Source organism: Ammospiza caudacuta, chromosome 33 (assembly GCF_027887145.1).
Source record: "Ammospiza caudacuta isolate bAmmCau1 chromosome 33, bAmmCau1.pri, whole genome shotgun sequence".
NCBI classification, from domain to species: Eukaryota; Metazoa; Chordata; class Aves; order Passeriformes; family Passerellidae; genus Ammospiza; species Ammospiza caudacuta.
Window position 1 is genome coordinate 812,508 of NC_080625.1, and position 19,511 is coordinate 832,018.

Here is a 19,511-nt window from a genome sequence, read left to right on the forward strand (position 1 = left end):
CAAAATTCCAGGGATTTATTCCCCCAAAAAATTCCAAAATTCCAAGGATTTATCCCCAAAATTCCAGGGATTTATTCCCAAAAAATTCCAAAATTCCAAGGATTTATCCCCAAAATTCCAAGGATTTATTCCCAAAAAAAATCCCAAATTCCAAGGATTTATCCCCAAAATTCCAGGGATTTATTCCCAAAAAAAATCCCAAATTCCAAGGATTTATCCCCAAAATTCCAGGGATTTATTCCCAAAAAAATCCCAAATTCCAAGGATTTATCCCCAAAATTCCAGGGATTTATTCCCAAAATCCCCTCCTGGGATTTCCTGGGATTTTCCAGAATTTTGAGGCATTTTTGGGGGGAATTTGGGGATTTTTTTGGTCATTTCTGGGATTTCCTTGGAATTTTGTGGAAATTTTTGGGGATTTCCTTGGAATTTTTTTTTAAGTTTTGGGATTTCCTTGGGATTTTTTTTTTTTTTTTTTTTATTTCCACAGAATTTTTGGGGGAATTTCTTGGGAATTTTCCGGATTTTCTGGGATTTCCTTGGAAATTCTCGGGAGTTTTGGGGTTCCCTTGGAATTTTGAGGGATTTCTTTGGAATTTTGTGGGATTTCCTCAGGATTTTTGGGATTCCCTTGGGGTTGTTGGGACTTTTTGGAATTCCTTGGGATTTTTTTTACACATTTCAGGATTTCCTTGGAATTTTTGGGGATTTCCTCGGGACTTTTGGGATTTCTCGGGAATTCCTTGGAATTTTTGGGGATTTCCTCAGGACTTTTGGGATCACGGAATTTTGGGGGATTCCCTTGGAATCTTTTGGGATTTCTTGGGATTCCCTCGGAATTTTAAGGCATTTCTTTGGAATTTCCACGGGATATTTTTGGGATTTCTTGGGATTTTTGGGACACCCTTGGAATTCCTTGGGATCTCTTGGAATTTTAAGGCATTTTCTTGGAATTTTTTGGCATTTCCTTGGACTTTCATACAATTTCCACGGGACATTTTGGGATTTCCTCGCGGATTTTTTGGCCTTCTGTCATTCCCTTGGAATTCCTTTGGAGTTTTTCAGCTTTTCCTTGGGATCTCCCGGAATTTTAAGGAATTTCTTCGGAGCTTTTTGTGGTTTCCTTGGAATTCCCTCAGAATTTTTTGGGATTTCTCCCAACTTCCCCCTATTCCCCAGATATTTTGGGACTTTTGGGATTTCTTGGGATTTCGGGGGGACTTTATGAGATTTCCTTGGAAATTTTTGGGATTTCTTAGAATTTTAAGGGATTTCTTTGGAATTTTGTGGGACCTCTTGGACTTTTGGGATTCCTTGGAATTTTAAGGAATTTCTTGGAATCTTTTGGGATCTCTTAGAATTTACTGGAATTTCCTTGGACTTTCATACAATTTCCACGGGATTTTTTGGGATTTCCTTGGAATTCTGTGGAACTTCCACGGGATATTTTGGGATTTCCACGGGATATTTTGGGATTTCCTTGGAATTCTGTGGAACTTCCACGGGATATTTTGGGATTTCCACAGGATATTTTGGGATTTCCATGGGATATTTTGGGATTTCCTTGGAATTTTGGGATTTCCACGGGATATTTTGGGATTTCCTTGGAATTCTGTGGAACTTCCACGGGATATTTTGGAATTTCCACGGGATATTTTGGGATTTCCACGGGATATTTTGGGATTTTCTTGGAATTTTGTGGAACTTCCACGGGATATTTTGGGATTTCCATGGGATATTTTGGGATTTCCACGGGATATTTTGGGACTCTTGGACTTTTGGGCTTCCCTTGGAATTTCTTGGGTTTTCTCAGCATTTCCTTGGAATTTATTGGAATTTTACGGCATTTCCTTGTACTTTAATACAATTCCCACGGGATTTTTTTTAATTTCACGGAATTTCCACGGGATTTCGTGGAATTTCCTCGGAATTTTGGGGATTTCTCACAACTTCCCCCTATTCCCCAGATATTTTGGGATTTTCCCCCTCAGAATTCCCAGATTTTTCCCAATTTTTCCCGGCTTTCCCCCGTCACAGGCTGACGCTGCGATGGTGCCGGAAGCTTCTCCTCCTGTCGGCGCCGTCGCCCAGCTCCTCGCTGTGCAGGCTCAGCGCGTCCGGAATTCCCGAAATGCCCGGAATTCCCGACAAATGTTCCACGGAATCGAATTTCTGCAGGTCCGAGGCGATCGTCTGCAGGCTCAGCAGCGACGTCGACAATTCCCGAGGAATTCCCGGCGTTTCCGACGCCATCCTGGGGATTTCCTGCGGAATTCCGGGGATTCGGAACGTTCCCGGCGGGATCGGGGCGAAAATTCCGGGATTTTCTATGGAATTTTCGGGGTTTTCTCCAGGAATTCCAAAATTTTCTCTCGGAGCTCTGAGCGTTCCCGGTGGGATTGGGGCGAAAATTCCGGGATTTTCTACGGAATTTTCGGGATTTTCTATGGAAATTCCGGAACTTTCTCTTGGAATTTCAGGATTTTCTCCTGGAATTCCGAACGTTCCCGAGGGCATTGAGGCGAAATTTCCGGGATTTTCTATGGAATTTTCGGGATTTTCTCCAGGAATTCCGAATGTTCCCGACGGGATTTCGCTGAAATTTTTGGGATTTTCTCTTGGAATTCCGGGAATTCTGAACGTTCCCAATGGGATTGAGACGAAAATTCTGGGATTTTCTATGGAATTTTCAGGGTTTTCCATGGAATTTTCAGGGTTTTCTCTTGGAATTCTGGGGATTTCCTGTGGAATTCCAGGAATTCTGAACATTCCCGATGAGACTGAGCTGGAATTTCCAGGATTTTCTCCAGGAATTCCAAGATTTTCGGGGTCTTCTCTTGGAATTCCGAGATTTTCCCTCGGAATTTCGGGGTTTTCTCTTGGAATTCCAGAAACTTCTCCAGGAATTCTGGGAATTTCAGGGTTTTCTCTTGGAATTCCAGAAATTTCTGCAGGAATTCTGTGATTTTCTCTTGGAATTCCAGGAATTTCTCCGGGAATTTCTCCATGGATTTCTCCAGAAATTTCTCCAGCAATTCTGTGATTTTCTCTTGGAATTCCGTGGATTTCTCCAGGAATTCTGGGAATTTCAGGAGTTTCTCTCGGAATTCCATGGATTTCTCCAGGAATTCCATTATTTTCCCTCAGAATTCCGTGATTTTCCCTCAGAATTTCCCTGGGAATTTCTCCGGGAATTTTGGGATTTTCGCCGTGAATTCCGCGGTTTTCTCTCAGAACTCCGCGGTTTTCTCCCGGAATTCCGAGGTTTTCCCTTGGAATTCCGGGGATTTCGGGGTTCCCGGCGCCGCCCTCGGCCCCCAGGGGGTTTTCCCGGAGGTTTTTTTTCCGGAGGATTCTCTGGAAGCGCCGGGCGTGGATCTCCTCGCTGATCTGCTCCAGGTTCCGCAGCGCCACCGAGTACCGCAGCTTGGCCTGGGCCACGGCCGCCTCCAGCGAGGTCACCCGGGACTTGTGCTCCTGGAAAAGAGGGAATCCGTGGAAATTCCCAAAATTCCCAAAAAATTTGGTGAAAATCGGTGAAAATTTGACGAAAATCTGTGAAAATTTGATGAAGATACGTCAAAATTTGGCGAAAATACGCCAAAAATCGGTGAAAATATGTTAAAAATTTGGTTTACTAGAGAAAATTGGTAAGAATCCAGAAAAGTTTATTGGAATTCTGAAAAGTTCCTAAAAATCCCTGAAAATCCCAAAAATCTGGGTGAAAACCGGTGAAAATTTGACGAAAATCGGTGAAAATTTGATGAAAATCCCTAAAAAATTGGGTTCTATCCCTAAAGAGTCCAAGGAATTTTGGAAGATTCCAAAGAATTTGTGACGATTCCAAGGAATTACTAAAAATTCTCCAAATTCCCAAAAATCTGGGTGAAGAATGCAAAAAATTTGGTGAAAATCGGTGAAAGTTTGGTGAAAATATGTGGGAAAATTGGTGAAAATCCATTTTCAAATGGTCCCAGTGCTCCCAGTCCATCCCAGTTTGTCCCAGTCCCTCCCAGTTTGTCCCAGTCCCTCCCAGTCCATCCCAGTTTGTCCCAGTCCCTCCCAGTGTGTCCCAGTTTGTCCCAGTCCCTCCCAGTTCGTCCCAGTCCATCCCAGTCCATCCCAGTTCATTCCAGTTTGTCCCAGTTCATCCCAGTTTGTCCCAGTCCATCCCAGTTCATCCCAGTTTGTCCCAGTCCCTCCCAGTCCATCCCAGTCCATCCCAGTTCATCCCAGTCCATCCCAGTTCCCTCCCAGTCCATCCCAGTTCGTCCCAGTCCATCCCAGTCCATCCCAGTTTGTCCCAGTCCATCCCAGTCCATCCCAGTTTGTCCCAGTCCATCCCAGTCCATCCCAGTTTGATCCCAGTCCATCCCAGTCCCTCTCAGTCTCTCCCAGTCCATCCCAGTTTGTCCCAGTTCCATCCCAGTTCCCTCCCAGTATTCCCAGTTCCATCCCAGTTCCATCCCAGTCCTTCCCAGTTCTCTCTTTACCTCCGACTTTTTCTTGAATCCTCCCTTGGCTTTCGTCACTCCCAGTCCCTCCCAGTGCTCCCAGTTAAACCCAGCTCCTCTCCCAGTGACCCAAACTGGTCCCAGTGCCCCTCCCAGTCCACCCCAGTATATCCCAGAGACCCAAACTGGTCCCAGTATCCACTCCCAGTATATCCCAGTATATCCCAGGGACCCAAACTGGTCCCAGTGCCCCTCCCAGTCCATCCCAGTCCCTCCCAGTACTCCCAGTTAAACCCAGCTCCTCTCCCAGTGACCCAAACTGGTCCCAGTGCCCCTCCCAGTCCATCCCAGTATATCCCAGTGCCACTCCCAGTACATCCCAGTATATCCCAGTGACCCAGACTGGTCCCAGTGACCCTCCCAGTCTATCCCAGTCCATCCCAGTACCTCGAGCCTGAGGCTGAACTGGGCTTTGAGCTCGAAGCAGGGCCGGCTGCGGGCGATGTCGCGCCTCCCAGTGCTCCCAGTATCCACTCCCAGTATATCCCAGTATATCCCAGTGACCCAGACTGGTCCCAGTATCCACTCCCAGTATATCCCAGTATATCCCAGTGACCCAAACTGGTCCTGGTGCCCCTCCCAGTATATCCCAGTCCATCCCAGTACCTCGAGCCTGAGGTTGAACTGGGCTTTGAGCTCCAAGCAGGGCCGGCTGCGGGCGATGTCGCGCCTCCCAGTGCTCCCAGTATCCACTCCCAGTCTATCCCAGTGACCCAAACTGGTCCCAGTCTCCACTCCCAGTCCATCCCAGTCCATCCCAGTATATCCCAGTCTATCCCAGTCTATCCCAGTCTATCCCAGTACCTCGAGGCGCAGGTTGAACTGGGCTTTGAGCTCGAAGCAGGGCCGGCTGCGGGCGATGTCGCACCTCCCAGTGCTCCCAGTATCCCCAGTATCCACTCCCAGTCCATCCCAGTACATCCCAGTATATCCCAGTGACCCAAACTGGTCCCAGTGCCCCTCCCAGTCCATCCCAGTCCATCCCAGTATAACCCAGTCCCTCCCAGTCCATCCCAGTACCTCCAGCCTGAGGCTGAACTGGGCTTTGAGCTCCAAGCAGGGCCGGCTGTGGGCGATGTCGCGCCTCCCAGTGCTCCCAGTATCCACTCCCAGTATATCCCAGTATATCCCAGTGATCCAAACTGGTCCCAGTGCCCCTCCCAGTCCATCCCAGTCCATCCCAGTATAACCCAGTCCCTCCCAGTCCATCCCAGTCCATCCCAGTATAACCCAGTCCCTCCCAGTCCATCCCAGTCCATCCCAGTATAACCCAGTCCATCCCAGTCCATCCCAGTCCATCCCAGTCCATCCCAGTCCATCCCAGTTCATCCCAGTCCATCCCAGTACCTCCCAGTCCCTCCCAGTCCATCCCAGTACCTCGAGCCGGAGGTTGAACTGGGCTTTGAGCTCGAAGTAGGGCCGGCTGCGGGCGATGTCGCGCCTGAGGCTCTTCTGCAGCCGCTGCACCTCGGCCTCGGCGGCGTGGCAGAGCCGCGTCACGCGCTGGTGCTCGCGCTCGCTCCACAGCCGCTCCTGCTCCGCCTCGTTCACCTGCGGGCGACGGAAACTTCCGGGCCTCGGATCTTCTCCGTCCGCCCGAAATTCCGTCCCGCCTTCTCCGAACCCTGTCCCGTCTTCTCCGAATTCCGTCCCACCTTCTCCAAACCGTCCCAAACCTTCTCCAAACCCCATCCCGTCTTCTGCGAACCCCATCCCATCTTCTGATGTCCCCTCCTCACCATCTCCAAACCCCATCCCACCTTCTCCGAACCCCATCCCACCTTCTCCAAACCTTCTCCAACCATTCCAAACTTCATTTCACCTTCTCCAAATCATCCTAAACCTTCTCCGAACCCCATCCCACCTTCTCCAAACCTTCTCCAAACCATCACAAACCTTCTCCAAATCCCATCCCACCTTCTCCAAACCATCACAAACCTCCTTCAAACCCCATCCCACCTTCTCCAAACCCCATCCCGCCCATCCCGCCCATCCCAAACCTTCTCCAACCATTCCAAACCCCATCCCACCTTCTCCAGACGTTCTCCAACCATCCCAACCCTCCTCAAAACCTTGTCCCACCTTCTCCAAACCCCATCCCACCTTCTCCAAACCATCCCAAAACTTCTCCAAACCCCATCCCACCTTCTCCAAACCATCTCCAAACCCCATGCCACCATCTCCAAACCCCGTTCCACCTTCTCCAAACCTTTTCCAACCCTTCCCAAACCCCATCCCACCTTCTCCAAACCCCATCCCACCACCTCCACCCCCGTTCCCACCTTCCTGGTGGCGTGGTTGAGCATCTCCTGCCAGGTGGGGTCCAGGCGGTTCTTGCCGGTGCCCATGCCCTGCTCGGCCACGAAGACCATCTCGCGCGCCGCGTTGTGCATGCCCACGGCGCGCTCGTAGCGCAGCGCCGCCCGCTGCGTCTCCTGCTGCGCCTGGGACAACCCAAACCCAGCATTTTGGGACCTTCTCCAGGTGGGATGGGGTTTGGAGGAGGTGGGATGGGGTTTGGGAAGGGTTGGAAAAGGTTTGGAGAAGGTGGAACAAGGTTTGGAGAAGGTGGGATGGAGTTTGGAGAAGGTGGGGTGGAGTTCTGGATTGGTGGGATGGGGTTTGGAGAAGGTGGGATGGGGTTTGGAGAAGGTTTGGGATGGTTTGGAGAAGGTGGGATGGGGTTTGGAGAAGGTTTGGGATGGTTTGGAGAAGGTGGGATGGGGTTTGGAGAAGGTTTGGGATGGTTTGGACAAGATAAGATGGGGTTTGGAGAAGGTGGGATGGGGTTTGGAGAAGGTGGGATGGGGTTTGGGAAGGGTTGGAAAAGGTTCGGAGAAGGTGGGATGGAGTTTGGGATGGATGGAGAAGGTTCGGAGAAGGCGGGATGGGGTTTGGAGAAGGTTTGGGATGGTTTGGAGAAGATTTGGGATGGTTTGGAGAAGGTGAGATGGGGTTTGGAGAAGGTGGGACGGGGTTTGGGATGGATGGAGAACATTTGGAGAAGGTGGGATGGAGTTTGGAGAAGGTGGGATGGGGTTTGGGATGGATGGAGAAGGTTTGGAAAAGGTTTGGAGAAGGTTTGGAGATGGTGGGATGGGGTTTGGGATGGATGGAGAACATTTGGAGAAGGTTTGGAGAAGGTGGGATGGGGTTTGGAGAAGGTTTGGGATGGTTTGGAGAAGGTGGGATGGGCTTTGGGATGGATGGAGAAGGTTTGGAGAAGGTGGGACGGGGTTTGGAGAAGGTTTGGAGAAGGTTTGGGAGGGCTGGAGAACATTTGGGACGGATGGGATGGAATTCAGGACAAAAACTCCCATTTTTCCCCATTTTCCCCCATTTTTCCCCATTTTTTCCCCATTTTTCCCCCGATTTTCTCCCTTTTTTTTCCCATTTCCCCCCCAACTCTTTCTGCTTTTTTTACTTTTCCCCATTTTTGCCCTTTTTCACCCAAAATCCCCGCTACTCCCTGCCTCTCCTCCGTGCCTCGTGGAAGACACAAAATTCCCATTTTTTCCCCATTTTTCCCCCAATTTTTTTCCCAATTTTCCCCCAATTTTTTCCCAATTTTCCCCCTAATTTCCCCCAGTTTTTCTCAATTTTTCCCACATTTTTCCTCCATTTTTTAAACGGATTTTCTCAATTCTTTCCCTTTTTTCCCCATTTTTCCTCCATTTTTCCCTATTCTTTCCCCCAATTTTTCCCCATTTTTCCCCAATTTTCCCCTCATTTTTTTCCATTTTTCCCCAATTTCCCCCTTTTTTCTCCATTTTTCCCCTTTTTTCACAAATTTTCCCCATTTTTTCACCGATTTTCTCATTTTTTTATTTATTTTTTCCTATTTTTTCCCCATTTTCACCCCATTTTTTTCTCCATTTTTCCTTCATTTTTTGGCGGTTTTCTCTTCACTTTCCCCCCCAATTTTCTCCATTTTTTCACCATTTTCCTCCTAATTTTTCCCAGTTTTTCTCAATTTTTCCCACATTTTTCCTCCATTTTTAAACGGATTTTCTCAATTCTTTCCTTTTTCCCCATTTTTCCTCCATTTTTCCCTATTCTTTCCCCCAATTTTTCCCCATTTTTCCCCAATTTTCCCCTCATTTTTTTCCATTTTTCCCCAATTTCCCCCTTTTTTCTCCATTTTTCCCCTTTTTCACAAATTTTCCCCATTTTTTCACCGATTTTCTCATTTTTTTATTTATTTTTTCCTATTTTTTCCCCATTTTCACCCCATTTTTTTCTCCATTTTTCCTTCATTTTTTGGCGGTTTTCTCTTCACTTTCCCCCCCAATTTTCTCCATTTTTTCACCATTTTCCTCCTAATTTTTCCCAGTTTTTCTCAATTTTTCCCACATTTTTCCTCCATTTTTAAACGGATTTTCTCAATTCTTTCCTTTTTCCCCATTTTTCCTCCATTTTTCCCTATTCTTTCCCCCAATTTTTCCCTATTTTTCCCCAATTTTCCCCTCAATTTTTCCATTTTTCCCCATTTTTCCCCTTTTTTCTCAATTTTTCCCCTTTTTTCACAAATTTTCCCCATTTTTTCACCGATTTTCTCAATTTTTTATTTATTTTTTCCTATTTTTCGCCATTTTCACCCCATTTTTCCCCATTTTTCCTCCATTTTTCGGGGATTTTCTCTTCATTTTCCCCCCAATTTTCTCCATTTTTCCACCAATTTTCCCCATTTTTTTTTAAATTTTTCCCCATTTTCTCCCTTTTTTTACCCCATTTCTTTGGCTCTCCAGTTGACCTCACAATCGACAAAAATTCCCATTTTTCCCCCATTTTTCCTTCATTTTTTGGAGGTTTTTTCTTCTTTTTTTTCCCCATTTTTTCAGCGATTTTCCTGCAATTTTGGGGTTTTTTTCCCCGTTTTTTGACCAATTTTCCCCATTTTTTTTTTCATTTTCCCCATTTTTTTTTATTTTTTCCCAATTTCCCCCTCTTTCACCCCGTTCTCACCTCCTTGGCTCTCCTCCGTGCCTCGAAGCAGATGCAAAATTCCCATTTTTTCCCCATTTTTTCACCGATTTTCCTGCAATTTTTGGGGTTTTTTCCCCATTTTTTCACCGATTTCCTCAATCTTTTATTTAATTTTTTCCTATTTGTTCCCCATTTTCGCCGCATTTTCTCCCCATTTTTCCTTAATTTTTGGGGGTTTTTTCTTCATTTTTCCCCCATTTTCCCCCCAATTTTCTCCATTTTTCCACCGACTTTCCTGCAATTTTTGGGTTTTTTCCCCATTTTTCCACTGATTTTCCCCTTTTTTTTTTTCATTTTCCCCATTTTTTTTATTTTTCCCAATTTTCCCCTTTTCCACCCCATTCTCACCTCCTTGGCTCTCCTCCGTGCCTCGTAGCAGATGCAAAATTCCCATTTTTTCCCCATTTTTTCACCGATTTTCCCCATTTTTCCACCAATTTTCCCCATTTTTTTTTTCATTTTTCCCAATTTTTTTTATTTTTCCCAATTTTCCCCTTTTTCACCCCAATCTCACCTCCTTGGCTCTCCTCCGTGCCTCGTAGCAGATGCAAAATTCCCATTTTTCCTCCATTTCTTAATGGATTTTCCCCATTTTTTCTCCATTTTTCCACCGATTTTCCCATTTTTTTTTTTCATTTTCCCCAAATTTTTTATTTTCCCCAATTTCCCCCTCTTTCACTCCATTCTCTCCTCCTTGGCTCTCCTCCGTCCCTTGAAGCAGATGCAAAATTCCCATTTTTCCCCCATTTTTTCCCCATTTTTTCTCCATTTTTTCCCCATTTTTTCTCCATTTTTCCACCGATTTTCCCCATTTTTCTTTTCATTTTCCCCAATTTTTTAAATTTTCCCCAATTTCCCCCTCTTTCACCCCGTTCTCACCTCCTTGGCTCTCCGCCGTGCCTCGTAGTAGGGCCGGGCTCTCTCGATGCAGGTGCCCAGCTGGGAGCCCTGCGCGTTCAGGCGCCGCGCTGACTCCGACAGGATGCGCCGGTACCGGCACCGGGCGGCCTGCAACCGGCGACGGACTGGTTTGGACTGGTTCGGACTGGTTTGGACTGGTTTGGACTGGTTTGGACTGGTTTGGACTGGTTTGGACTGGTTTGGACTGGGTTGGGATTGGGTTGGGACTGGGTTGGGACTGGCAACCAGTTTGGGACTGGGATGGACTGGTTTGAACTGGTTTGGACTGGTTTGGGACTGGGAACCAGTTTGGGATGGGTTTGGACTGGTTTGAACTGGTTTGGACTGGTTTGAACTGGTTTGGGACTGGGATGGACTGGTTTGAACTGGTTTGGACTGGTTTGGGACGGGCAACCAGTTTGGGATGGGTTTGGACTGGTTTGAACCGGTTTGGGACTGGGAACCAGTTTGGGATGGGTTTGGACTGGTTTGGGACTGATTTGGACTGGTTTGGGACTGGGTTGGGACTGGCAACCAGTTTGGGACTGGGTTGGACTGGTTTGGGACTGGGAACCAGTTTGGGATGGGTTTGGACTGGTTTGAACTGGTTTGGACTGGTTTGAACTGGTTTGGACTGGTTTGAACTGGTTTGGGACTGGGATGGACTGGTTTGAACTGGTTTGGACTGGTTTGGGACGGGCAACCAGTTTGGGATGGGTTTGGACTGGTTTGAACCGGTTTGGGACTGGGTTGGACTGGTTTGGGACTGGGAACCAGTTTGGGACTGGGTTGGACTGGTTTGAACTGGGTTGGGACTGGCAACCAGTTTAGGACTGGGATGGACTGGTTTGGGACTGGGAACCAGTTTGGGACTGGTTTGGACTGGTTTGGGATTGGGAACCAGTTTGGGGTGGGTTTGGACTGGTTTGGACTGGTTTGGGACTGGGAACCAGTTTGGGACTGGGTTGGACTGGTTTGAACTGGTTTGGGATTGGGAACCAGTTTGGGAGTGGGATGGACTGGTTTGGGACTGGGAACCAGTTTGGGATGGGTTTGGACTGGTTTGAACTGGTTTGGGACTGGGTTGGAGTCAGAAAACCAGTTTGGGACTGGGATGGACTGGGTTATACTGGGATGGGATTGGGATGGACTGGGTTATACTGGGATGGGACCGGGAACCAGTTTGGGACAGGTTTGAACTGGGATGGACTGGGAGAGCAGTTTGGGACTGGTTTGGAGTGGGAAAACCAGTTTGGAACTGGGACGGACTGGGAAAACCAGTCTGGAACTGGTTTGAACTTGGGAAACCCGTTTGGAACTGGGACGGACTGGGAAAACCGGTTTGGGACTGGGAAAACCAGTTTGGGATTGGGAAATGGGGACTGAAAACCAGTATGGGACTGGTTTGGACTGGAACGGACTGGTTTGGACTGGTTTGGGATTGGGAACCAGTTTGGGACTGGTTTGAACTGGGAACCAGTTTGGGACTGGTTTGGGATTGGGAAAACCAGTTTGGGACTGGTTTGAACTGGGAACCAGTTTGGGACTGGTTTGGGATTGGTTTGGACTGGGAAAACCAGTCTGGGACTGGTTTGGACTGGTTTGGGATTGGGAACCAGTTTGGGAGTGGGATGGACTGGTTTGAACTGGGATGGACTGGGAGAGCAGTTTGGGACTGGTTTGAACTGGTTTGGACTGGGATGGGACTGGGAACCAGTTTGGGACTGGGAAATGGGGACTGAAAACCAGTTTGGGATGGGTTTGGACTGGGATGGACTGGTTTATACTGGGATGGACTGGTTTATACTGGGATGGACTGGTTTATACTGGGATGGACTGGGAGCGCAGTTTGGGATGGGTTTGGACTGGGATGGACTGGTTTGGGACTGGGAACCAGTTTGGGACTGGTTTGGACTGGTTTGAACTGGTTTAGACTGGTTTGGGAAGGGTTTGGGACTGGGAACCAGTTTGGGACTGGTTTGGACTGGTTTGAACTGGTTTAGACTGGTTTGGGAAGGGTTTGGGATTGGGAACCAGTTTGGGACTGGTTTGGACTGGTTTGGACTGGTTTGGAATAGGAAAACCAGTTTGGGACTGGGTTGAGATTGGGAAATGGGGACTGGGATGAACTGGGATGGATTGGGATGGACTGGGAAGGGGATTTGGGACAAAAAATGGGGAAAAATTGGGAAAAAAAAGGGAAAATTTGGATTTTTGGGGAAAAATTGATGGGAAATGGGGATACTGGGATGGACTGGGACAAACTGGGATGGACTGGGAGGAATTGGGAGGGACTGGGAGGGAACTGGGATGGACTGGGATGGACTGGGACAAACTGGGATGAACTGGGATGGACTGGGATGGACTGGGAGGAACTGGTTTGAACTGGGATGAACTGGGAGAGGGATTTGGAGCAAAAAATGGGAAAAAAATCCAAAAACAAAGTGGAAAAATTTGGATTTTTTGGGGAAAATTGATGGGAAATGGGAATTGGGGATACTGGGATGGACTGGGACAAACTGGGATGAACTGGGATGGATTGGGATGAACTGGGAAGGGGATTTGGGGCAAAAAATGGGGAAAAATTGGGAAAAAACGGGAAAAATTTGGATTTTGGGGGAAAATTGATGGGAAATGGGGATACTGGGATGGACTGGGATGGACTGGGACAAACTGGGACGAACTGGTTTGAACTGGGAGAGGGGTTTGGGGCAAAAAATGGGGAAAAATTGGGAAAAATTTGGATTTTTTGGGGGAAAATTGATGGGAAATGGGGATACTGGGATGGACTGGGACAAACTGGGATGAACTGGGATGAACTGGGAAGGGGATTTGGGGCAAAAAATGGGGAAAAATTGGGAAAAAAACGGGAAAATTTGGATTTTTGGGGAAAATTGATGGGAAATGGGGATACTGGGATGGACTGGGACAAACTGGTTTGAACTGGGATGAACTGGTTTGAACTGGGAGAGGGGTTTGGGGCAAAAAATGGGGAAAAATTGGGAAAAATTTGGATTTTTTGGGGGAAAATTGTGGGAAATGGGGATACTGGGATGGACTGGGACAAACTGGGATGAACTGGGATGAACTGGGAAGGGGATTTGGGGCAAAAAATGGGGAAAAATTGGGAAAAAAACGGGAAAATTTGGATTTTTGGGGAAAATTGATGGGAAATGGGGATACTGGGATGGACTGGGATGGACTGGGACAAACTGGGACGAACTGGGATGAACTGGGAAGGGGATTTGGGGCAAAAAATGGGGAAAAATTGGGAAAAAACCGGGAAAATTTGGATTTTTTGGGGGAAATTGATGGGAAATGGGGATACTGGGATGGACTGGGACGGACTGGGACAAACTGGTTTTTACTGGTTTTTACTGGTTTTTACTGGGACTCACATCCAGCTCCAGCTCCCCCCGGTTGATTTCAGCGTTGGCCTCGTTCAGGTGCTCCAGCTCCTCCTGCAAACAAAAATTTGGGATAAAAAACCCCAAAAATTACAAATAAATCCTAAAAAAAAAATCTCAATTTTCTGGAATTTTCCCTCCAAAATCCCGAAATTCCAACCCCTCCAAAAACCTCCCCAATTTTTTTGGAGAAATTTTCCTCAACAAAATCAAAATTTCCACCCCAAACCCTCAAAAAATCCCCCCAAAATTTAAAATACCCAAATTTTTCATGGAATTTTCCTCAAAAATCCCCAAATTCCGACCCCAAATCCTTCCAAAAATCCCAAATTTTGGGGGATTTTCTCCCAAAACACCAAACCCCCCAAAAATCTCAAAAAATCCCAGATTTTCATTCCAAAACCCCAAAATTTCCACCCTAAACCCCCCAACTATTAAAAAAATAAATAACAAATTAAAAATAAAAAAATTCCCCCAAAAATCCAAATTTTTCATGGCTTTTCCTTCCAAAATCCCAAAATTCCAACCCAAACCCTCAAAAAATCCCAAAAAATCCTAAAAAATCCCAATTTTTGGGGGGATTTCCCCTCAAAAAAATCAAAATTTTCACCCCAAACCCTCAAAAAAATCCCAAAAAATTTTAAAAAATCCCAATTTTTCACAGATTTTCCCTCGAAAATCCCAACCCCAAATCCTTCCAAAAAATCCCCATTTTTTTTAGGATTTTCCCTCAAAATCCCCAAAATTTGAACTCCAAATCCCCAAAACTCCTAAAAAATAAACAAAAACTTTTTAAAACCTTGCAAAAATAAAAAAATAAGTTAAAAAACCCCCAAATTTTCTGGGATTTTCCCTCAAAAACGCCAAAATTTTCACCCCAAACCCCAAAATAAAAAAAAAATCCCCTAAAATTTGGAGGATTTTCCCTCAAAAAATCAAATTTTTCACCCCAAAATCCCCAAATTTTGAGGGGATTTTCGCTCAAAAAAATCAAATTTTCACCCCAAAACCCCCAAATTTTGGTTTTTTTCCCCCAATTCCCACCTGGATCCGGGGGTCCAGCTTTTCCTCCTCCTCCTCCTCCTCCTCCTCGTCCTTGGGGGGATTCCCGGCATTTTCTGCATCCCCCATTTTGGGATCCCCCCAAATTCCAGGGGGCCATCCAAGGGGGGGGAGGGGCCTCAATCCATTTTTTTGGGAATTTTTTGGGAATTTTTGGGGGATTTTTGGGGGAGTTTAAGATGAGAGCTGAAAAAAAAGGAAAGAAATTAAAATTTTTTGGGGCTTTTTTGGGTGGAATTTAAGGTTGGAGGGTTTCAAATTGTGGATTTCTGGGAAATTTGGGTAAAATTCACCAAATCGTCAAAAATTTCAAGTAAATTTCTGAAATTTTGCCTAAACTTTTTGGAATTTTACCCAAATTTCAAAAAATTCCACCAAGTTTTCCACAAAAAGTCCAAAATTAGATCGAAATTCCCACAAAATACCAAATTTTATCCCCAAATTTCCCTCATAAATCCCCAAAAAATGAAAAATTCCCTCAAATTCTCCTCAAATTTCCACAAAATTCCCTCATAGATTCCCAATTTTCCCACAAAATTCCATCAAATTTTATGCCCAAATTCTCTCAAAATATTCCATAAATTGCCCAAATTTCCCTCATAAATCCCCAAAAAATAAAAAATTCCCTCAAAATCTCCTCAAATTCCCACAAATTTCCCTCATAAATCTCAAATTTTCCCACAAAATTCCCACAAAAATCCTCAAATTCCCCTCATAAATCCCCAAAATTCCCCTTTAAAAATCCCAAATTATCTCAAAATTCCCACAAAATCCCAAATTCTCTCAAAATATTCCATAAATTCCCCAAATTTCCGTCATAAATCCCCAAAAAATCAAAAATTCCCACAAAATCTCCTTCAAATCCCTCAAATTTCCCTCTTAAATCCTCAATTTTCCTCAAAATCCCCCTTAAAAATGCCCAAAATAATTCTAAAATTCCTCCAAATTCCCTCATAAATCCCAAATTTTCCCACAAATTTCCCTCAAATTCCCCTCATAAATCCCAAAAAAATCCTCAAATTTCCTCAAAAAAGCCTTAAAAAACCCACAAAATTCACTCAAAGACCCCCAAAACTGCAAAAATATCCCAAATAATCCCCAAATGCCTCAAAATTCCACCAAAATTCCCTCAAATTCCCACAAAACTCCCTCATAAATCCCCGATTTTCCCACAAAATTCCCTCAAAAATCCCCACAAACCACTCAGACCCCAAATCCCCTCAAGAACCCCCAAAATTACCCCAAAACTCCCAAAATCTCCAAAATAATTATAAAATTACACAAAATTCCAACAAAATTCCCTCATAAATCCTCAATTTTCCCACAAAATTCCCTCAAATCCCCCTCATAAATCCCCAAAGTTCCGCAAAGAAAAATCCACAAATTCCCACAAAATCCCCTTTAAAAATCCCCAAAATTCCCCCCAAACGCCCCAAATTCATAAAATAATTATAAAATTACACAAAATTCCAACAAAATTCCCTCAGAAATCCCTGACATTCCCACCAAGTCCCCTCACAAACCCCCAATTTTCCCCCAAAATTCCCTCAAATTTCAAAATATTCCCTCATAAATCCTCTCAAACCACTCAGACCCCAAAACCCTCTCAGGAACCCCAAAAATGACCCCAAAATTCCCAAAGTCACCAAAATAATTAAAAAATTACACAAAATTCCCTCAGAAATCCCTCAAATTCCCACAAAACTCCCCCCAAAATCCACAAAATTCCTTCAGAAATTCGCTTTAAAACCCCTCCAAAACCACTCAGACCCCAAAACCCTCTCAGGGACCCCCAAAACGACTCCAGAAATCCCAAAATATTTCCACAATCACTAACAACTCCAACAAAATTCCCTCATAAATCCCCAACTTTCACACAAAATTCTTTCAAAAATCCCAATTTCCCACAAAATCCCCTTTAAAAATCCCCTCAGAAATCCCCTCAAAGACCCCAAAATCCACACAAAGACCCCCGAAATGACCCCAAAACTCCCCAAATTCCCCCAAATAATCCTGAAATATCTCAAAATTCCCTCAGAAATCCCAAATTTTCCCCAAAAATTCCCTCAGAAATCCCTAAAATTCCTACAAAATTCCCTGAAAAATCTCCATTTTCCCTACAAATTCCCATAAATTACCACAAAAATCCCCCCCAAATCCCCCCCAGACCCCTCCAAACTCCCCCAACGGCCCCGACCCCCCAAAGCCCTTAAATCCCCCCGACCCTCGACCCCCAAAATTCCCAAATTTTCCTCAGAATTCCCAAAAAATTCCCAATTTTCCCCCAAATCCCGCCCCCCCCCCGGGCGTGTGTTTACCCCCCGCTCCGCCACCGCTGAGGGGCCGCTCCCCCACCCGAAAACGGAAGTTCCCCTCAGCCTCCTCCTTCCGTACAAAATGGCCGCGCCCATAATGTATAATAAATCCCCACCTTTCCGCCGTTCTCCCGGCTCCCCGTGGGTTTCAATCGGTGTCGAGGGTTAAACAGTGATGGCGGATCCGCCTCGCCCGGTTTGGCGGAGATTTGCGGTAAAAAATCCTTCAAAATAACACCGGGGATAGTGCCGGGGTGCCGCCATCTTGTTGAGCGGCTGCGCCGCGCCTCAAGATGGTGGAGAAACCACTGGGAGGTTGGACGAAACCATTCAAAATTAGGGGGGGAAAACACCCTCGAGTTCCCCCAAACTTCACTGAACCTCCTCAAACACCTGCAACCCCCCCCCGCCCTCATTTCAAACTTGGTTTCACCCTCATCTCCCACACCGGAATGGGAAGAGCCGCCATTTTCCTCTTGCCGTACAACATGGCGGCTCCCTCCTTCCTCCGTTTCTTCGCCTTCCTCTCGGTTCCCGGGGGCTCAAATCAGTCCCGGCGGTGAAATCGGTGCCGGCGGAGCCGCCAAGCTCGGTTTGATCCCGGCTCGGTTTAAAACACGGCGAAAAACAACAGCGGAAAGGGATCCTGGGTGCCGCCATTTTGTTTCACGGCTACGCCGCCCCTCAAGATGGCGTCCGGGGGCGTCGCCGCCATTTTGAATTCCCTTGATTTATTTTTAATTTATTTATTTCCAATTATTTCCATTTTTAATTTACTCCGATTTATTTTTATTTTGTTAATTTTGATTATTTCTTGGCGGAATCCGGGAATTTGGGACCTCCCTCCTTTTTTCCCAAATCCTGCCATTTTTCTATCAAATCCCGCCCTTTTTTCCCAAATCCCGCCTTTTTTTCCCCAAAATCCCTCCTTTTTCCCCCAAACCCCGCCTTTTCACGTCCTCCTTTTCCAAAATCCCGCCCCCCAAATCCTCCAAAAAAAAAAAACCAATCGGAATTTATCCTAAAATTCCCTCCTGGGATTCCCGGGAATTCCATGGGGGCTTTTTGGGGTAGGAATGACCAAAAAAAAGTGGAATTTTGTGGTGGGAATGAGGGATAAGAGTAGGATTTGGGTCGGGATTTTGGGATGTCTCTCAAATCGACCAAATCTTCCCCAAAAAATTAAAAATCCCCCTTAAAATTCCTCAAATCCTCCTCAAAGCACCCCGAATTCCAAAATTCTCACCAAAATCCCCCTCAAAATCCTTCCCAAATCCCAAAATCCTCCCATGTTAAAAATTCTCCCCCATTCCCACAAATCCCAAAAAATAACCTAAAGTCCTCGCAAAAAAACCCCAAATTTCGCCCTACAATCCCAAAATTCTGCCCCGAAAATCCCCAATTCTCTCCTCAATTCCACAAAATCTCGAAAATTCCCCCCAAATCCATTGAACATCCCCAAAATTCCCCTCAAAACCTCCCTGAAATCCCTAAAATTCCCCCCAAATTCCCAAAATTCCCTTCAAAAACCCCACGAAGTCCCCCCCCAAAACCCCAAAATCCCTTCAAATGCCCCCAAAATCCAAAAAATTCCTTCCCTAATTCCCCCAAAATTCCCTGATACCCCAATATTTGATGGAAAAACCCGCAAACGCCCCAAAACCCCCAAAATTCCCCCCAATTTCCCTGCTACAATCTCGAAATTCCCCTCAAATCCCTCCAAACACCCAAATTCTCCCAAACACCCCCAACATCCCCCCAAAACCCAAAAACTTTCCCTCAAAATCCCAAATTCCCCCCAAATCCTAAAAATTCTCCCCCTAAGTCGCCCGAAAATCCCAAAATTTCTCCCAAAAAACCCCCAAATTCCTCTCAAGCCCCAAAGTTCCCCTCTAATTTCCCAAGCCCCAAAAATTCCCCCCAAAAATTCCCCCCAAAACCCCAAATCCCCCCAAAAATCCCAAAATCCTCCCCCAAACGCCTCCCAAAACCCCAACATTTCTCCCCAAATTCCCCCCAAACCCCAAATTCTCCTCAAATCCCCCCAAAATCTCAAAATCCCCCCCCAAAAAACTCAAAATCCCCCCCCAAAAACCCCGAATCCCAAAATTACCTCAAAACTTCACCCCGAGACCCCAAAATCCCCCCAAAAAACCACAAAAAACCCCAAACTTATCCTCAAAATCCCCCAAAATTCCAAACAATTCCACCCAGATCCCCCTAAAATTTCAAAAATCCCAAAATTCCCCACCCCCAAAAAAAACCCCCAAATCCCTTCCCAAAAAAAAACAAAACCCAAAAAAATTCCCCCTGAAAATCACCCAAAA

The 19,511-nt window shown here is 46.0% G+C and overlaps 1 protein-coding gene across 2 annotated transcripts; it reads right to left on the reverse strand.

Annotated features, from left to right (window-relative positions):
* Positions 1 to 377: 377 nt before the first annotated feature.
* On the reverse strand, positions 378 to 17,532 carry SH3BP5L (SH3 binding domain protein 5 like). Of its 2 annotated transcripts, XM_058822600.1 has the most exons (7): positions 17,301 to 17,532; positions 14,852 to 15,055; positions 13,799 to 13,861; positions 10,380 to 10,508; positions 6,797 to 6,958; positions 5,892 to 6,065; positions 378 to 3,477 (listed from the first exon to the last, which is right to left on the reverse strand). In XM_058822600.1, the coding sequence occupies exons 2-7, from the start codon at positions 14,936 to 14,938 to the stop codon at positions 2,032 to 2,034; spliced, it is 2,061 nt and encodes a 686-aa protein (XP_058678583.1). In that variant the 5' UTR covers positions 14,939 to 15,055; positions 17,301 to 17,532; the 3' UTR covers positions 378 to 2,031. The 2 variants fall into 2 exon arrangements, with proteins under 2 accessions (XP_058678583.1, XP_058678582.1); XM_058822599.1 differs by lacking the exon at positions 17,301 to 17,532 and having other exon boundaries at positions 14,852 to 15,502.
* Between the last annotated feature and the right edge of the window lie 1,979 nt (positions 17,533 to 19,511).

What these genes read in the sequence shown, in the direction of transcription:
- SH3BP5L (XM_058822600.1), bottom strand. Translation starts at nt 14,938, where the DNA reads ATGGGGGATGCAGAAAATGCCGGGAATCCCCCCAAGGACGAGGAGGAG. An exon ending in AGCTGGACCCCCGGATCCAG is followed by an intron (nt 13,862 to 14,851) that starts GTGGGAATTGGG and finishes TTTTGTTTGCAG; the next exon opens with GAGGAGCTGGAGCACCTGAA. An exon ending in GGGGGGAGCTGGAGCTGGAT is followed by an intron (nt 10,509 to 13,798) that starts GTGAGTCCCAGT and finishes CGCCGGTTGCAG; the next exon opens with GCCGCCCGGTGCCGGTACCG.